Source organism: Bos grunniens, chromosome 15 (assembly GCF_055505025.1).
Source record: "Bos grunniens cultivar Pamir isolate PY7600 chromosome 15, Bosgru_T2T1.0, whole genome shotgun sequence".
NCBI lineage: Eukaryota > Metazoa > Chordata > Mammalia > Artiodactyla > Bovidae > Bos > Bos grunniens.
Genome location: NC_141179.1, coordinates 9,673,160 through 9,688,440, shown reverse-complemented (window position 1 = coordinate 9,688,440; position 15,281 = coordinate 9,673,160). Strand labels below are relative to the sequence as shown.

Sequence of the window (15,281 nt, the reverse complement as noted above, 5' to 3'; positions counted from 1 at the left end):
AGATTGCTGGGAGAAATATCAATAACCTCAAATATGCAGATGACACCACCCTTATGGTGGAAAGTGAAGAAGAACTAAAGAGCCTCTTGATGAAAGTGAAAGAGGAAAGTGAAAAGCTTGGCTTAAAGCTCAACATTCAGACAACTAAGACCATGGCATCTTGTCCCATAACTTCATGGCAAATAGATGGGGAAACAGTGGAAACAGTGTCAGACTTTATTTTTCTGGGCTCCAAAATCACTACACATGGTGACTGTAGCCATGAAATTAAAGACACTTGCTCCTTAGAAGGAAAGTTATGACCGACCTAGACAGCATATCAAAAAGCAGAGACATTATTTTGTCAACAAAAGTCCATCTAGTCAAGGCTATGGTTTTTCCAGTGGTCATGTATGGATGTGAGAGTTGGACTATAAAGAAAGCTGAGCACCAAAGAATTATGCTTTTGAACTGTGGTGTTGGAGAAGACTCTTGAGAGTCCCTTGGACTGCAAGGAGGCCCAACCAGTCCATCCTAAAGGAGATCAGTCCTGGGCGTTCATTGGAAGGACTGATGTTGAAGCTGAAACTCCAGTACTTTGGCCACCTCATGCGAAGAGCTGAATCATTTGAAAAGACCCTGATGCTGGGAAAGATTGAGGGCAGGAGGAGAAGGGGACAGCAGAGGATGAGATGGTTGGATGGCATCACCAACTCAATGGACATGGGTTTGGGTGGACTCTGGGAGATGGTGATGGACAGGGAGGCCTGGCGTGCTGTGGTTCATGGGGTCACAAAGAGTTGGACATGACTGAGCAACTGAAGTGACTAATGCAAATCATAAGCAAAATTCTGCCATATTTATAGGCATAACGTGAGGATTCCCAGGTGGCTCAGTGGTAAAGAATCTGCCTGCCAGTTCAGGAGACATGAGTCTGATCCCTGGGTCAGGAAGAGCCCCTAGAAGAGGAAATGGCGACCCACTCTACTATTTTTGCCTGGAGAAGCCCATGGACAGCAGAGTCTAGTGGGCTACAGTCGATAGGGTTGCAAAGAGTGACACAACTGAATGACTGAGCATGTACACATATGCATAATGTGATTAATTTAGTCATCTCCTTTTGCTCTTCTCTCATCAGGTATATTTCTCATGAAATAAAGGAGAATCCCTAAGACATTTCATGAAGTCATTTTAATGCATTTAAATGTGCAGACTATAAAATGTAGAAACTATAGTTTAGTTCAGAAAGTTTTCATTTTGATACTTATCCTGTGTACATCTTCATTGCACTTATTGTGTTTAATTAGCCAATATGTAAGCATTGGTAACAAAGAGTATGAATAATAATAACTCCTGGTGCTATCTCTAAATAAATTAGATGCCTATCAGTTGTTGTCACTATTTTTCTAAACAAATGCTCAAGCAAATTTATCAAGCCGCTGTTGAGTCATCCTAATAGACAAATGATAAGATACAACATTCTTAGATATTGTTTATCATCTAGCTCATACTTATGTTTGAGATTTCTCTTTCACTGGTACTTCATACTCAATGCAATAAAGTTAAATTTCTGATAAAATTCCAAACTGTGGAAGGAAATGGAAACCCACTCCAATATCCTTGCCTGAAAAACACCATGGACAGAGAAGCCTAGTGGTGTACAGTCAGTGGGGTCACAAAGAGTCAGATGCAACTTAATGACTAAATAACAACAACAAAATTCCAAACAGAATCTCACTTCCATGTTTTTCTTAAAAGGGTACTCCACTTGAGAGTCACTAACCCTCCATTGTTGCGTCTTCAGTGATCGCACTGTCATAATCCATTTAAAGCAGTTCTCCCATTTTTCTCAACTTTCTTAGTCAATAGTCTTTCCTTCCTCTAAACTTCCATAGTACTTTATCTTATACATTTCCATTTTAATTTATCCTCTTTTACTAGGAAATATGTAGATATATAGGGGCTTCCAAGGTGGATCAGTGGTAAAGCTCACCTGCCAATTCAGGAGACATGGATTTGATCCCTCAGTTGGGACGATCCCTGGAGAAGGAAATGGCAACCTATTCCAGTATTCTTGCCTGAGAAATCCCATGGAAAGAGGACCTGGAGGGCTACAGTCCATGGGGTCACAAAAGAGTCCAACACTACTTTGCAGCTGAACAGTAACAACAATGTGGATATATAGATATAGAATACAGATACAGGGTATTTATATTTATTAGGATTTCATTCATTATTAAAATGTACAATGTTTTAAAATAGGAATCATTGTGGGTTGTGTATATTGATATACACCACCACCATTTCATTTTCTACTTTGCCTAATCTAGAGCATGATGAAAGTGAAAGTGTTAGTTGCTCAGTCATGTCTGACTCTTTGACCCCATGGACTGTAGCCCCTCCAAGCTCTTCTGTCCATGGAGTTCTCCAGGCAAGAATACCAGAATGGGTAGCCATTTTCTTCTCCAAGGGAACTTCCTGACCGTGGGATCAAACCCAGATCTGCATTGCAGACAAATTATTTTTCACTGAGCCACTGGATAAGTTATGAAATAGAATCTGACATAAAGCCACCACTGTTTATGCTGAGCTCAATGAGTTATCAGTCAGAGCTATTTTTGGCTACAACTGAGAAACCCTATTTGAAATAACTTAAATCAGGAAATTCATTTCATATAACTGGGAGATCAAGTAGCTAAATCCCAAGTAGAACTGACATGCTAACAGTACTCTTTATTCATCTTTCCTCTATCTGCATTGGCTTAATTCTATCTAAATTGGCATTGGCTTAATTCTATCTAAATTGGCATTGGCTTAATTCTCTTCAATGGCGGATTGCCTCCTTCCAATTATAGATGCTTCAGTGGCTCTCAGACATGCAGGCTCTTTTTTGCCATGAAGGAGATAGTAAGATGGGCTCCTAGTTTGGAGTTCAAAAACCTCAGCTGCCCATCAATGAATCAAAGATTGTGCCCAAGGCAGTGAGGTAATCTAATTGGTCAAGCTTGGGTCATACGCCCGTGACAAGTTAATAACTACAGCAGATCCTATAGGAAGATAGTGGCTCCCATTTAACTCTCATGGCTAGAGAAGATAGAAGAAGCATTTCCCAAAAATAAGCACTAAAAAATAGTAGCTATTCTTGGAAGACAAGAGTATGATTGGCAAAGATATTCAAGACAAAAATGTGAATACCCATTACTTGAACATGAGGTTATCAATCAAATATTTTTAAGTCATTGCTGCTGCTAAGTCGCTTCAGTCGTGTCCGACTCTGTGCGACCCCATAGATGGCAGCCCACCAGGCTCCCCCATCCCTGGGATTCTCCAGGCAAGAACACTGGAGTGGGTTGCCATTTCCTTCTTCATCTGTAGCCTAAAATTTTAGTAAATTTTCCAAATTATTGTGAAATCATTGTATCTTTGCTCTGCCAATGCACTTGGAGAAACACTGCTCTAAATTGTATTCCACTTAGGAAAAGCACCCTAACTCTTCGTAAGTAATTGGAATACATAAGAAAATCAACAACCATGAAGACATAGAAGGAGAGTACTGTGCTATCAGCTGGAAGCCTTCCGTTTGTTAGGAATTAGAGTAATTCGTGGAGAAGGAAATGGCAATCCACTCCAGTGTTCTTGCCTGGAGAATCCCATGGATGGAGAAGCCTGGTAGGCTGCAGTCCATGGGGTCGCACAGAGTCAGACACGACTGAAGCGACTTGGCAGCAGAGTAATTTGAGGTCATCTTCTAATGGCGTATAATTCCAAAGTGGGTCAGCCAACTAAGCCAGAAGAGACAGGTGTGGGGAACAAGATGAAGACAGAACACAGTGTCTCTTGAGCATATTTAGCTTAATACCAGGAGTTATCAAAAAATAAAAGAGCTACCTTGACTGAAGAGACAAGCCTAATATTTTGATCTTCATGTGTCTTATAAGGCTGTTTCTCTTTCTCTTTCCTTTTGTCATCAAAGCATAATGAAAAAAATAAAGAAATTACAAGCTAAGCTGCATATGATGACATATTAAAAATTGCCATTGAAATAATCCAAATATCCATGGTAGACAGTTAATGATTGATTAGTACTTGTGATATGCCTGGACTCTTATATTCTGTGATTAAAATTCCTCAACAGAGTGATGTCAAGAAAACAGCTATAAACTTAAGGGGAGAAAACTCCTATTTTGTCCCATTTACACCAACAGCTTTCAATAGGACTTTGAGCCAATTACTTGACCCTTTGGACTCAACCCTCTCATCTTTAAAAGAAAGAAGGTAAATTATATAACTTAATGTGAATTTTAGCTCTAACATAATTATCCCATGAAACACAAAGCAAAGCTTAATCTCTGAATGTAATCAAATCTTTAAAGAATAAGACATATCTAAGTAGTTTGCTCCTCTATCCTCATATCACCACTATTAAAGTGAAGTTTCAAAGAACTAGTTATTTCTTACAGTGCAGTTCAAGCTAGGTAATATAATTTGAAGCCTTGCATTTAAACTTTCTATTTTTATTTTATTTTTATTTTTTTAAATTTTATTTTATTTTTAAACTTTACAATATTGTATTAGTTTTGCCAAACATCGAAATGAATCCACCACAGGTATACATGTGTTCCCCATCCTGAACCCTCCTCCCTCCTCCCTCCCCATACCATCCCTCTGGGTCGTTCCAGTGCACCAGCCCCAAGCATCCAGTATCGTGCATTGAACCTGGACTGGCGACTCATTTCATACATGATATTATACATGTTTCAATGCCATTCTCCCAAATCTTCCCACCCTCTCCCTCTCCCACAGAGTCCAAAAGACTGTTCTATACATCAGTGTCTCTTTTGCTGTCTCGTACACAGGGTCATTGTTACCATCTTTCTAAATTCCATATACTAAATTCCAAAACACTGTATTGGTGTTTTTCTTTCTGGCTTACTTCACTCTGTATAATAGGCTCCAGTTTCATCCACCTCATTAGAACTGATTCAAATGCACTTTTTAATGGCTGAGTAATACTCCATTGTGTATATGTACCACTGCTTTCTTATCCATTCATCTGCTGATGGACATCTAGGTTGCTTCCATGTCCTGGCTATTATAAACAGTGCTGCAATGAACATTGGGGTACACATGTCTCTTTCCCTTCTGGTTTCCTCAGTGTGTATGCCCAGCAGTGGGATTGCTGGGTCGTATGGCAGTTCTATTCCCAGTTTTTTAAGGAATCTCCACACTGTTCTCCATAGTGGCTGTACTAGTTTGCATTCCCACCAACAGTGTAAGAGGGTTCCCTTTTCTCCACACCCTCTCCAGCATTTATTGCTTGTAGACTTTTGGATCGCAGCCATTCTGACTGGTGTGAAATGGTACCTCATAGTGGTTTTGATTTGCATTTCTCTGATAATGAGTGATGTTGAGCATCTTTTCATGTGTTTGTTAGCCATCTGTATGTCTTTTTTGGAGAAATGTCTATTTAGTTCTTTGGCCCATTTTTTGATTGGGTCATTTATTTTTCTGGAATTGAGCTGTAGGAGTTGCTTGTATATTTTTGAGATTTGTTGTTTGTCAGTTGCTTCATTTGCTATTATTTTCTCCCATTCTGAAGTCTGCCTTTTCACCTTGCTAATAGTTTCCTTTGATGTGAAGAAGCTTTTAAGTTTAATTAGGTCCCATTTGTTTATTTTTGCTTTTATTTCCAATATTCTGGGAGGTGGGTCATAGAGGATCCTGCTGTGATGTATGTCAGAGAGTGTTTTGCCTATGTTCTCCTCTAGGAGTTTTATAGTTTCTGGTCTTACATTTAGATCTTTAATCCATTTTGAGTTTATTTTTGTGTATGATGTTAGAAAGTGCTCTAGTTTCATTCTTTTACAAGTGGTTGACCAGATTTCCCAGCACCACTTGTTAAAGAGATTGTCTTTAATCCATTGTATATTCTCGCCTCCTTTGTCAAAGATAAGGTGTCCATATGTGCATGGACTTATCTCTGGCCTTTCTATTTTGTTCCATTGAACTATATTTCTGTCTTTGTGCCAATACCATACTGTCTTGATGACTGTGGTTTTGTAGTAGAGTCTGAAGTCAGGCAGGTTGATTCCTCCAGTTCCATTCTTCTTTCTCAAGATAGCTTTGGCTATTCGAGGTTTTTTGTATTTCCATACAAATTGTGAAATTATTTGTTCTAGCTCTGTGAAGAATACCGTTGGTAGCTTGATAGGGATTGCATTGAATCTATAAATTGCTTTGGGTAGTATACTCGTTTTCACTATATTGATTCTTCCAATCCATGAACATGGTATATTTCTCCATCTATTGGTGTCCTCTTTGATTTCTTTCACCAGTGTTTTATAGTTTTCTATATATAGGTCTTTAGTTTCTTTAGGTAGATATATTCCTAAGTATTTTATTCTTTCCGTCGCAATGGTGAATGGAATTGTTTCCTTACTTTCTCTTTCTGTTTTCTCATTAATAGTGCATAGGAATGCAAGGGATTTCTGTGTGTTGATTTTATATCCTGCAACTTTACTATAATCATTGATTAGTTCTAGTAATTTTCTAGTGGAGTCTTCAGGGTTTTCTATGTAGAGGATCATGTCATCTGCAAACAGTGAGAGTTTTACTTCTTTTCCAATTTGGATTCCTTTTATTTCTGTTTCTGCTCTGATTGCTGTGGCCAAAACTTCCAAAACTATGTTGAACTGTAGTGATGAAAGTGGGCACCCTTGTCTTGTTCCTGACTTTAGAGGAAATGCTTTCAGTTTTTCACCATTGAGGATAATGTTTGCTGTGGGTTTGTCATATATAGCTTTTATTATGTTGAGGTATGTTCCTTCTATTCCTGCTTTCTGGAGAGTATTTATCATAAATGGATGTTGAATTTTGTCAAAGGCTTTCTCTGCATCTATTGAGATAATCATATGGTTGTTATTTTTCAATTTGTTAATGTGGTGTATTACATTGATTGATTTGCAGATATTGAAGAATCCTTGCATCCCTGGGATAAAGCCCACTTGGTCATGGTGTATGATCTTTTTAATGTGTTGTTGGATTCTGATTGCTAGAATTTTGTTAAGGATTTTTGCATCTATGTTCATCAGTGATATTGGCCTGTAGTTTTCTTTTTTTGTGGGATCTTTGTCAGGTTTTGGTATTGGGGTGATGGTGGCCTCATAGAATGAGTTTGGAAGTTTACCTTCTTCTGCAATTTTCTGGAAGAATTTGAGCAGGATAGGTGTTAGATTTTCTCTAAATTTTTGGTAGAATTCAGCTGTGAAGCTGTCTGGACCGGGGCTTTTGTTTGCTGGAAGATTTTTGATTACAGTTTCAATTTCTGTGCTTGTGATGGGTCTGTTAAGATTTTCTACTTCTTCCTGGTCCAGTTTTGGAAAGTTGTACTTTTCTAAGAATTTGTCCATTTCTTCTACGTTGTCCATTTTACTGGCATATAATTGTTGATAGTAGTCTCTTATGATCCTTTGTATTTCGGTCTTGTCTTTTGTGATCTCTCCATTTTCATTTCTAAATTTATTGATTTGATTTTTCTCCCTTTGTTTCTTGATGAATCTGACTAATGGTTTGTCAATTTTATTTATCCTTTCAGAAAACCAGCTTTTGGCTTTGTTGATTTTTGCTATGGTCTCTTTTCTTTCTTTTGCATTTATTTCTGCTCTAATTTTTAAGATTTCTTTCCTTCTACTAACCCTGGGGTTCTTCATTTCTTCCTTTTCTAGTTGCTTTAGGTGTAGAGTTAGGTTGTTTATTTGACTTTTTTCTTGTTTCATGAGGTATGCCTGTATTGCTATGAACTTTCCCCTTAGGATTGCTTTTACAGTGTCCCACAGATTTTGGGTTGCTGTGTTTTAATTTTCATTCCTTTCTATGCAAAATTTCTTTTTTGATTTCTTCTGTGATTTGTTGGTTATTCAGCAGCATGTTGTTCAGCCTCCATATGTTGGAATTTTTAATAGTTTTTCTCCTATAATTGAGATCTAATCTTACTGCATTGTGGTCAGAAAAGATGCTTGGAATGATTTCAATTTTTTTGAATTTACCAAGGCTAGATTTTTGGCCCAGGATGTGATCTATCCTGGAGAAGGTTCCATGTGCACTTGAGAAAAAGGTGAAATTCATTATTTTGGGGTGAAATGTCCTATAGATATCAATTAGGTCTAATTGGTCTATTGTATCGTTTAAAGTTTGTGTTTCCTTGTTAATTTTCTGTTTAGTCGATCTATCCATAGGTGTGAGTGGGGTATTAAAGTCTCCCACTATTATTGTGTTATTGTTAATTTCTTCTTTCATACTTGTTAGCATTTGTCTTACATATTGCAGTGCTCCTGTGTTGGGTGCATATATATTTATAATCGTTATATCTTCTTCTTGGATTGATCCTTTGATCATTATGTAGTGACCTTCTTTGTCTCTTTTCACAGCCTTTGTTTTAAAGTCTATTTTATCTGATATGAGTATTGCTACTCCTGCTTTCTTTTGGTCCCTATTTACATGGAAAATCTTTTTCCAGCCCTTCACTTTCAGTCTGTATGTGTCCCCTGTTTTGAGGTGGGTCTCTTGTAGACAACATATGTAGGGGTCTTGTTTTTGTATCCATTCAGCCAGTCTTTGTCTTTTGGTTGGGGCATTCAACCCATTTACGTTTAAGGTAATTACTGATAAGTATGATCCCATTGCCATTTACTTTATTGTTTTGAGTTCGAATTTATACACCATTTTTGTGTTTCCTGTCTAGAGAATATCCTTTAGTATTTGTTGGAGAGCTGGTTTGGTGGTGCTGAATTCTCTCAGCTTTTGCTTGTCTGAAAAGCTTTTGATTTCTCCTTCATATTTGAATGAGATCCTTGCTGGGTACAATAATCTGGGCTGTAGGTTATTTTCTTTCATCATTTTAAATATGTCTTGCCATTCCCTCCTGGCTTGAAGAGTTTCTATTGAAAGATCAGCTGTTATTGTTATAGGAATTCCCGTGTGTGTTATTTGTTGTTTTTCCCTTGCTGCTTTTAATATTTGTTCTTTGTGTTTGATCTTTGTTAATTTGATTAATATGTGTCTTGGGGTGTTTCTCCTTGGGTTTATCCTGTTTGGAACTCTCCAGTTCAGATGTTAACAAACCCCCTGGGCCCTAGAGTGAGGCTTAATAATGTGTTTGGCTGTACAGGAATCATTTAAGGAACACCAGAAGCCTCTACATGGACAAAAATTATTTCTTAAATACGGTGAGGAGTGCCTTTCTTTAGAGTCACCCTTAAGAATTGAAGCTATAAAATAATATCTTCTTTGCAACTCACAAACATTATCTGGAATAGAATTGAGAGAAGACATGGATCTGGCTCCTATTAGCCCATTGTGTCAGTAATAAACTTGGTATTATTTAGAGGCAGATCCAAGTCTTGAAGGGTCTTCAATGTTGTACAATTATTAGACATTCTTTAATAAAAAAAATGCCAACATATTATAAAAATGGATTATAAAGGGAAATTTTAGTTAGGGTAGGAAAAAAATAATCAAAAAAATTGCTGAAGTTTGGAGATTCAGGTTCTTCTGAGATGTCTTTAAACAATGTGCTACAAATAATTGTACAGAAATATTTTCTAAATTCAGTCTGACTTTCACTGCCTTTATACAACATTCTATGGAACTCAGCAACTTCTGACACTCACAGTGAACTATGCAAGTAGGGCATTAAGTTTAATAGGCATCATGGTAAATCATGTATTGTTAAATCATTAGACTGACAGACAGGAACAAGAATACTACAGAATCAGTGTTAAGAGGGGATGGAAAGATCACAAGCTGACTTCAGGGACTGCTTCAGGCAGGCAGTCAAAGGTAACCACTGAATAGGTTGCCTGCAGCTGCTACTGCTAAGTCACTTCAGTCGTGTCCGACTCTGTGCGACCCCATAGACGGCAGCCCACCAAGCTCCGCCTTCCTTGGGATTCTCCAGGCAAGAACACTGGAGTGGGTTGCCATTTCCTTCTCCAATGCATGAAAGTGAAAAGTGAAAGTGAATTCGCTCAGTCGTGTCCGACTCTTAGCGACCCCATGGATTGCAGCCTACCAGGCTCCTCCGTCCATGGGATTTTCCAGGCAAGAGTACTGGAGTGGGGTGCCATTGCCTTCTCCGTATGCACATTATAGATATTTAATAAATATTCGATAAATATATGTTGACTTAACAAGCATTCATTTACCTGACAATGACAAAGTTCTGAGGCCTTTATTTATTAAAACAACAACAACAACAACAACACTATTATTTACCCTGGGATTTGTTCATAGTTACTTATTTCCTCTGAAATATAATCAGTAGCTAAACTACCAGTTGATTGGCACTTTCAATAATTATTATTTTAAAGGGTATTGAATATACATGCAATCCAGTCCTTAAAGATAGATTAGAATTTCATCATAATTTAAGTCTGTGTGCACGTCTTATTTCAATGCATCAAAAATTTAGCCGTCTTCAGACAGATATGGACAACACAGTGTTTTTCAATGTAACATCTCCAGAACTGGAAATAAATTGTGACCTTCATTTAATGTTTAAAGACTATTCTTTGTTTCCCAGGTGTGATGGGAGAATATGAGCCGAAAATTGAGGTCCATTTCCCTTTCACGGTTACAGCTGCTAAGGGAACAACTGTTAAGATGGAGTGCTTTGCACTTGGCAAGTAAGTACACATACTTCTATAATTAGACACAATTGTTTATTAAAATGTGACATGTCTTATTTTTATATCACTTACTTTGCTAGATTTTATTTTCCTTGAATTAAACCTTGAAGCTCCTTGGTGGCTATTCATTTTTTTAAAGAAAGGCAAGTGGGAATTGATGAAGTAACCAATTATAATTATCTCTTTGGTCATTTCTCTGAGCAATAATGTATATAATTTTGCTATTTTAACATAAAGGAAATGTAATAAAAGAAGAGCTTCACATGTCTTTGCTTACTTGTCTTAAAATTTCAGTATCATTCTTAAATTTTATGCAGCAATGATGTAAATAAAAAAGGGATGAGGTCCTATCCTCTCCCTATGTAAAAGATATATATTCTGACAAGATATAATAAGGCAAGAGTATAAAAATCACAAAGATAATAGTCACACTGGTCCAACAGATTACTTTAATCTCTTCTGGAATAATGATAACAATAGCATCAGCTGTCAATATGTACAACATGCTATTATTCCCCAAATCAGGAAGATGATTTATACCACACTCTAATGCCTGCTATGCTTAATGATTCTATTTCGGAGATTTAAAATCTCACAATGTATAATCACTTGTCAATGATGTTTACAATAAAAATATTGAGCATAAAAACAGGAGTGAGATTTTGATTATATTTGATTAGAGTATTATGATTTATTTTAAATAGAGTGTTGCTGTTTTATTTTTTTATGGTGATAAGACCTCAGAGTCCTTTCTAGACTCTATAATTATAATTTGCATAAATGCATCTCTATCAGAGTTACTAATCATTCAACTTCACTCATGGTGAGCAAACTCTCACAGCATAAATATAACATACTTGGAAATAAAACATGCTCTATAAATATATTTGTAGTAGGCTTAGTCTGTGGGTGTGAAAATCTTAGTAAATATGAAAAATTCTGCCAATAAAAGGTGTTTTAGAGCATAACAATAGTAATCACCATGTTTTCTAATATTAAAACTATTTGAGGTAACATGCAATTCTGTTTAAATCTAAATAGGAGTCAGATCATAGTCAATTAAAAACAAAATAGATTGTTGTTTGGTCCATCAAAAGTGTTGAGCAGTCCACCAAAAATGCCTGTAAGAGGAAGTATATTTCAATAACTTAAAATTCATCCAGGAGTTACTTGGCAGATATCCAAGGAAGATTCCCAAGCGCACATATATTAATAATTAAATACTACCTTAAAAGTCATGTTTTTCATCATTTTCCAAAGTTGTGGTGTCAAGTATGCTTGAAAATGACCCAAGTGAACTGCTCAATTCTGATAAATACAAAAATAATTATATTGGCTTGATGTCAAAGGTTTTAGTATATCCTACAGTTAAATAATTTTTAAATGTCAGAATTTGCACTAAAGCCACAGACGAAAGGAGGTCATACCGTAAAACAAATTCAAGAACTAGATTTATAGAGAAAAAGCAATATGGGATATTTCCCCAGGCAGGCTTATTTAATAAATTTGATATGTTTGCTTTCGGAAGTCTTGAAATATGCTTAGTAAATTGATCTGTAAAGTCCATTTCATTCTAGGCTGGATCTAACTGCCAAATTAAGTTCTTTTAATACTATATTTTCTTCAGTTTCTCCACTCCTTCTTTGTTACTCCCTCTTTCCCCATGAAAATAAATAAATATGTAGGAAGGTGAACAAAGCACACAGACTGTCTAGAAGGTCTCTGCTGCCTATTCTTCATGTGAAGTGTCACAATTATGGAATAAAGAAAAAGAACATGCTATGAAGAGATTTATCCCTACCTAAAGACTAATTTACCACTCTGTTGAAAGTAAATAAGATCAAAGAAATAGCATCTTTACATATGTTAATTTCTGTAGAGCACATTATCATGTGGAATAGATCATCTTTGCATCTCAACAGGATCACAGCAATTCAAATTAATACCTGAGCATCTGCTTTATTCCTACAGCTCACCTGAGCTGCATCCCACTTTAATAAGTACAAGATTCCCTAGTATACCTTTGTCTTTCCAAAATCTTCAGTACCTGTCACTAGATATCGATCAGCACCTTGCCACTCAAGCTAATTTGCCCCTCAGTCTGTCCACATAGAGTAGTTTAACCAAATGTTCCCCATAGACTATGACAACCAAATTCTTGCATGGAGCATATTGAGCTCTATTCTATCTCATGGGCTTTGCCCTTGTTTTCTCCAGGCCCCCACTCATTCTCTGACCTCAACTTAAACATCATCTTCTAAGAGTTCATCTACAATACTTGAAGTATATAACTCACACCCATTACTCTGTATCTAAATCTTGTATTTTTCTTCATCAAACTTAACACAGTTTTAAAGTATCCACATATGTGTTTCACTACATAAAAAAAAAAAAAAAAAAATCACTTTATCAGTCAGGAATCCAACTGCAAAGACTCAGATAACTCAAAAGAATTTAGGCATAAATTGAAGATCCAAGAGAACTAAGAAAACAACTTAAGTATCTGCAGACTAGTGATAGCAAGAAGTTATTCTCATCCTGAAGCCAAAATGAGCAAGGGTGGAAGATAGTGTCACCAGAAGCACAGAGACCTGAAGATACGGTGTTGTCTGGGGGCGACTCTACAATAGCTATAGCTGTGCAGAGATGTATTAGATGAACATAGCTGAGGAAAGGAGCAGGAAATTCATATCCTGACTTTTTCTTTGTGCATTCTGATCTTCTCCTTCTGAGTTCATGACTGAAAGGCAACTAGAAGCCAGCCTGCAAGCCCAGAGAATGCAGTTGGCAATACAAAAGGAAGGCAGAGATTCTGAGGGAAGATGAGGGTGACCAGCAAGGGAGACAAACAGAATAACCAGCAAGTACCCATCATTAAGTTTTAAGCCTAGTGAGGGCAGGGATCCTGATTGCGGTCTTCACTTGTGTATTTCCAACACCTACCACAGTGCCTGGCACACAGCATTCAGGAAATAATTTTTGAAGGAAAAGATGAACTCTGAAAGCCATATGCCCACTTAATCCAGTATACTTTTTATTAATAGATAATAAATAATATACTTTATTTTCTAAACATGTCAAAATACACTTCCACCACTGCTCACAAAGAAAAATGCTATGTTCTTACTCTTTTTGAAAAGTACATTTACCTCTTTACATAATTTGTCCCTAAACACATTCAATTATTGCAACTTAGAGTATGTAAATTAATACAGCTGTAGTTGCACATGGAAACTTACATTACCATATGGAAAATAGATAGCCAACAGGAATTTGCTGCATGTCTCAGGAAACTCAAACAGGGGCTCTGTTTCCACCTAGAGGGGTGGGGTGGGGAGGGAGATGGGAGGGAAGTTCAAAAAGGAGGGGATATATATGTATACTTACGGCTGATTCATGTTGAGGTTTGACAGAAAACAGCAAAATTCTGTAAAGCAATTATCCTTCAATTAAAAAACAAATAAATAAAAAAGATAATTTAAAGATATATAAACTAATAACATTTTCTGTGTTCTTGAAGGAAAATAGCAGAAAGGCAAATTATTTTAGATTACCAAAGTTTACTGTATCTTAGTATCACACATATTCACCAACCTGTCTAATTTGAAGTTAAATAAAAAGTCAATTGGGATTGCGATATACTCACTACTATATATAAAATGGATAACTAATAAAGACCTACTACATAGCAATGGGAACTCTACTCAGTCCTCTGTGGTGACCTATAAGGGAAATGAATCTAAAAAAGAGTGGATATATGTATATGTACAACTGATTCACTTTGTTGTACACCTGAAACTAACACAACATTGTAAAGCTGTGTTACACTATACTCCAATAGTGTGTGTGTGTGTGTATGTATATATGTATATATATATACATATATACTCCATGGGGACGACAGAGGATGAGATGGCTGGATGGCATCACTGACTTGATGGACGTGAGTCTCAGTGAACTCCGGGAGTTGGTGATGGACAGGGAGGCCTGGCGTGCTGCAATTCATGGGGTCACAAAGAGTCGGACACGACTGAGCAACTGATCTAATCTGATATATGTGTGTGTATCACTGATTCACTTTGCTGTACAGCAGAAATTGACACAAGTTTGTAAATCAACCACACTTCAATTAAAAATGCCCACTTTATGGAAAAGAAACATATTTTATAAAAACAAAAGCACCCCTTAATAAACTTTTAAAAGCCAATAGTAAAGTTGTAAGCTGTTAGTTTGCTTCTAAAGAAATCTCTACTTAAATCTGAACTTTTAAAAAATCATATGGTTTTTCTATAAGCTACTGCAAAAGAATACAACAGGAGAGTGCTATTTATACCACCTTGGAAATCTCTCTGCAAATAGAATTATACAACACTGAGTACAGAGAGAATGCATGAAGTGACTGTCACATGATATGTTTAGTATTGTTTAGTTCAGCAAAGGTATGATTTCCCCCAGGAGGGTAGGAAATGGGAAATGTTTAAAGAGGATCCACTGGGAAACAAAGGTGTGTAAGGCTTGGGAAATACAGCAAAGTGTAAAAATGGGGAGGTGAATTAATCACTTTGGAAAGAAAAGGTTGTTTTAGACATATGGAAGATTATTATCAAGAGATCACCA

The 15,281-nt window shown here is 36.7% G+C and overlaps 1 protein-coding gene across 1 annotated transcript in view; it reads left to right on the top strand.

Annotated features, from left to right (window-relative positions):
* The window catches only part of CNTN5 (contactin 5), a 1,678,169-nt gene that overhangs the window by 1,260,292 nt on the left and 402,596 nt on the right, over nt 1-15,281 (top strand). The window contains exon 10 of the mRNA XM_086338280.1: nt 10,559-10,661. Coding sequence (XP_086194406.1) covers nt 10,559-10,661 — 103 coding nt within the window. The remainder of the gene's footprint in view (nt 1-10,558; nt 10,662-15,281) is intronic.